Source organism: Ochlerotatus camptorhynchus, unplaced genomic scaffold, assembly GCF_037179485.1.
Source record: "Ochlerotatus camptorhynchus isolate MF236.1 unplaced genomic scaffold, CSIRO-AGI_Acam_v1.1 ptg000401l, whole genome shotgun sequence".
Taxonomy (NCBI): Eukaryota; Metazoa; Arthropoda; class Insecta; order Diptera; family Culicidae; genus Ochlerotatus; species Ochlerotatus camptorhynchus.
In genome coordinates, this window is record NW_027040887.1 from 3,769,349 (window position 1) to 3,774,321 (window position 4,973).

General features: G+C 43.7%; 1 protein-coding gene across 1 annotated transcript; it reads right to left on the reverse strand.

The window, feature by feature from the left end:
* Positions 1 to 834: 834 nt before the first annotated feature.
* On the reverse strand, positions 835 to 4,365 carry LOC135710701 (DNA cross-link repair 1A protein-like). The gene is made up of 4 exons (XM_065233346.1): positions 4,091 to 4,365; positions 2,773 to 4,025; positions 1,801 to 2,251; positions 835 to 1,734 (listed from the first exon to the last, which is right to left on the reverse strand). Exons 1-4 carry the CDS (start codon positions 4,199 to 4,201, stop codon positions 1,186 to 1,188), a joined length of 2,364 nt encoding a protein of 787 aa, XP_065089418.1. The 5' UTR covers positions 4,202 to 4,365; the 3' UTR covers positions 835 to 1,185.
* Positions 4,366 to 4,973: the final 608 nt, after the last annotated feature.

Consider the following 4,973-nt stretch of genomic DNA (forward strand, 5'->3'; position numbering starts at 1 on the left):
CAGTCGCACAGATGGATCGGCAAAAGGCTTGAAATCCACCATTCCACCGTGTCCCGCGTTGTGAAGATGTTCCAGAAGACGAAGACTATCGAGCGGCGCGCTGGAAGCGGCTGAAAACCGAAAACGGAATACCCAGAGAAGGCGCGGAAGATAAGGCAGTACTTTAAGAATAACCCGAACCTTTCCACCCGAGACGTGGCCAAAAAGGTCAATTCGGCAAAGTGGTTCGTCCAGCAGACCATGAAGCGGGCTAAGCTACGTGTTTTTAAGGTCAGGAAGGCGCCAAACCGGACTGACAAGCAAAACACGGTGGCCAAATTGCGTGCGCGGAAGCTGTACCGTGAGTGGCTGGTCAAGCCAGTCTGTCTCGTCATGGACGACGAGACATACATCAAGGCGGACACCAAACAAATCCCAGGCCTCAAATGAAATTCAATAAATAAATTATGCCAAAACATAGCTAATATATAGTTATTTAATCCCTGAAAATTTGAGAAGTATCCGATTTAAAATGAATTTTTGGTGATCATTTTTGTGTGTCTCATTTTTCCCGAGTCCAGTCTTCATTTTTAAATTCTGATTTGTCTTAATTTTCTGACAAGCTGCGTTTACTGTGAAAAAAATAATAAGATCATCAAAACTCCAAAGAACTGCTCACGTTAAAAATAGTGGCTAAAAAATACCAATTATTAGTTATGTCTTTATCTTTAAAAGAAAGATTAATCCGACGAATTTCAGTTTAATACAATATACAATTTAACAAAAAATCCATAAACAATATATATAATCACTAAGTCCTTGATTTGTTTACCGTCGATCTTGTTTTCCGTGCACCAATGCTACCGACGCCAGGGAGGCAGCTCCCACATCTGGACCCTACCTATCGACCCATCAACTCATGAACCGGGGACTAACGGCTTTACTTCCCTTGATCAGAGATGTTATGCCTCAGAAAATCCCGACGGTGCCGACTGGGATTGAACCCAGGCCTGCTGAGGAGAAGGTAATCACGCTTACCACTACACCACCGGCACCGCTTAATCACCTTTGTGCATATGTTGACCTGTTTATTTAATAAACATAATAAGGTAGGTAGATATAAAATTCTTGTATCAAAATTCGATTCTTAATAATAAACAACAATTCAAAAACATCAAATTTAAGAACAAAATAAGTAATCTAAGGCTATGGCATCCAATCACTATCCGAATCTCCATCGTCTTCGCCCTTCTCGGAATGCACCGTATCTTCGTGGTCTGCTTCTTTCAATTTATCATGTTGATCATTTGCTACCGTATCAACCGTGTCCTGATCCGTAACTATCATACAATCATCATCATTGTCACCGTTTGCCACAGGGACTTTTGCCGATGTTTCAGCAGCGTCCATCTTGGGGCCGGGCGTCTTCGAACCGACCTTTACAAAATTTGTCATCGATAGCTGCAAGGCTCGTCGCTCCGGTCGGATGTCCCCTCGGTACCAATTCATGGGGACCTGGGGCGTTCGGTTTTGGTTTGAATTGCCATACGGAACGGTACTGATAACTTCCTGTGGCCGTAGGAATCGAACGAATCGCTTCAATTCGTCGAAGCTGGAATGTTCCGAGTACTCAACACCGATGATATTTATCCGGCCTCGGTACTGAGGCCGGCTGTTCTTCTCCCAACCGCTGGGCCGAAGCGCGATGATCAAGTCATACCGATCCGGGAATTGCTCCACGTGCGTGACTAGTTGCTACGAATAAAAATGTTTTGTTAGTTTGAATATACATGCTGGAAACTTGAACCAAGTAAAGCGTACATCATAAAACAGCTTGTTCATGGAAAGTACGTGAATGTCGGCATCGTTAGGCTCGTCTACTAACCGCGCCTGTTGCAGAGGTTCATTGATCGCCGCCAGTGCCTTCCGCCGGTTCGGTTCCGTCCAGACTTTGTAGTTAAATCGTTCTGCAAGTTCGGTCCAAACCTTTTCCTTCCCAATCAGATAGCTACCGCAAACGATGAGTACCCGAGCTCCAATGTTTCGATCCAGGAGTGTTTTCACCGCAACGCGTGCTTGCGTAATGCTTTCATACTGGGATTTGAAGGCATACTTGGAGGAGAGATATGTCGTGTCTAGGTAAATGCAGTGGATGTCGATGTTCCAAAATTCCGGATATTCTTCCATATCGGCACTGGCGCGGAAGTCACCCGTGTGAAGAATGTTGGTCCCCGTGGGCAGCTGAAACAGGAACATCACCGCACCCGGACAGCTAGAATACGTCAAATATTATTGCTTCTTCTTTCAGGCTTTGACGCTCTTAAACGGGCTTATGCCTGTTCTTAACTTAGTGTTCTTATCAATTGAGACATTGAGAGCTTTCCATGTTTACTTATGCACAATTTCGTATATTGTGCGCCAAGCCAGGGAAGTTGACAAAATATCAAAATATTAACTGTCAAGGATTTATGATGCCCAATTTGAAATGTTGATACCCCTTAAAATGTTGTAACGCACAATTTGTTTTGAATTCACCAATGAATGCTCTACTGCGAAATTACCGGCTTCTTAAATGCAGTGCAGACAACCAGATCAATAAGTCTCAAATCGGAATTGGTTACAAAGGACGTACTGAAAACCTCTGAGCCGCATTGTGTTTAAATCAATCGAAGCTTTAATAATGCGGTATCAGTAAGCCAACGCGGCACCAAGTTGAAAAGGAAAAGCCAGTATTAACAACCAGGGATAAAGAGCAGCAAGTAGTCGAGAAAATCTAGATAAAATTCGACTTACTGATTAGCATCCAGCGCCGTTATCCGAACATCATCGATCACGATCGTGTCGTGCAGTTCGATCAACTGATAGAATTCTTCACCGACGTTGATGAATGCCTTCACCAACCGCGACGTAATGGGAGACATGATCAACGGTTTGTCAAAGCTACGCTTCAGTCCAATATAATGATCTGCATGAAAATGCGTCAGAAAGTAATGCGACACTCCTTCAATGTCGCCATATCGGAATCCATCGACCGCAAACGTCGTTCCGGCAATAATTTTGTACTTCGGGCAAACGATTTTTCGCCCTTGGCGCTTCCCCACCGCTGCAGGAGTTTTCGCCGGACGACCTTTCTTCGCCGTCGATTTCGATGCCACAGACTTCCGCTTCACGGCGGTTGTTTTTGATTGCTGACCAGCAGCTTTTGTTTCGGTTGATGCCGGGCCATCGTTCGAGTAGCCCGAATCGACCGCATCTTCGTTCCCAGGGATGACAACCATCACGGGAACATTCTCAATCTCCATGTTCCAGTCTTCCTTTTTCTTATCGTAACAAGCACTTTGTACTTTCTCGATTCGTTCCATAATCTTCTCCGGGTCATCTGGAATCGGATCCAATGCAGGTCCTCGAATCTGACTAGCTCGCAATGGTTGCGTTCCGACGTTCATATCAATCGACAGGAATTCTTCCATGTTTTCATCGCCCGTATTGATAGCCGGCATGGCAGACGATTTTAGCACCCGATGGTACCCGACCCGATCCAGGTCTTCATCAGTCTTAGCAAAGAATTTCGTAATCCGCTTTTGCGACTCATCAAAGTACTTGTTGGTCAGCATTTTGATGCTGGTATTTTTGCAAATTTGTCTTCGCACCTTTTTGACCTTCTTCGGGTCAGTCTTTGGATAGGTCTCCTTACGGGATGACGATTTTTGTGTCGTGCTTTTCAACGTGCTGACATCCATCGCGGAAGATGACGAATTCCTACACGCTTTCGTGGGAGTGAAGTATTCGGAAATGATTATCTTCTTCGGTGTTGGACTAGCTTCCCGATCGCTGCCACTACTGACTGATATCACCGAGATGGGAACCCGATGTTTACGATCTTCATCGAGATTTGATTCCCGCGAAGAGAGGGTAACAGCATCCGGTGCCTGAGAAATCAGGTCATCCTCCTCGGCCAGGGTAAGTTTGGTCAGCTTGAACGGGTCCTGACTTAGTGCATGCATCATTTCGTCGTCACCGGGATTGGCCAAAGCGTGTGGTTTGTTCTGGAATAGAGCGAGCGGTCAGTAAGCTGTAGCCTTCAAACATGACGTGTTCGGATTATCTATACCCTCGAAGAACGTCTTGTACAACCGACTTTGGAAGCTGACTCACTAAACTTTTTCGACAGTGAGAGCCGACTGGAACATCTCCGACTGGAGCTGGGTTGCGGCGAATCCATTTCCACGATTTCCACACAAAAATTGTGCACTTTTCGGGTAAACAATATATAATTTGAAAAATGCTATAAGTTAGCATTTCCCCCACTTCAACCTGTAGAATAGTACGTATTTATTGTTCACGATAAAACGTTTTAAATATTTTGACTAAAAACCGAGCGACTTTTTGTTTACATTTGTGTTGTTAGATCAGGATTGCCAAAAACAATCATTCGTGCAAAAACATGAATGCAAGAGCAAATTTTCATTATGTCGTAAGTAACATCCGCACCGATCCGAGAAAAATAAAGTTTTGTTTTGATGACCGAAAAGTTATTCCTATTTCCAATTAAACACATATAATCTCATAGTGATAGCAATGTTTAACATATTTAGCCGGGTTTTAATCATACAAAGGCAAATCGCTAGCTTTCATGCTAAGAAATACTGGTTTTTGAGTCAAAAGTTATTATACGTCGTTTGGTGGCCCGTATTGTTACTTAAGTCAAAGTGCATTTACCAGGATATTCGGGAGAATTATCAATTACGTCTCCTTACGAGCAGCCCATTCATCATTTTAGGACCACCGAAATCATCTTAGCAACAAACAGTTCGATTTATTCACTTTAATAATGAGAAAGCGAAACAACGAACGTACACTTTTCACGGGTTTCTCAGCGCTGTTACTTAAGTCAAACGGCATCTCCATAGAAATTGGGTGACTTAAGTAACATCGAAAACTATTTTGATCGGAAGGTGATTACGTCAAAAAGCAATTTGACTGGTAAATAAATT

Coding starts and splice junctions, on each gene's coding strand:
- LOC135710701 (XM_065233346.1), bottom strand. CDS start 4,201: ATGGATTCGCCGCAACCCAGCTCCAGTCGGAGATGTTCCAGTCGGCTC. Junction 2,252..2,772: donor ACGGCGCTGGATGCTAATCA/GTAAGTCGAATT, acceptor GACGTATTCTAG/CTGTCCGGGTGCGGTGATGT. Junction 1,735..1,800: donor TGAACAAGCTGTTTTATGAT/GTACGCTTTACT, acceptor TTTTATTCGTAG/CAACTAGTCACGCACGTGGA.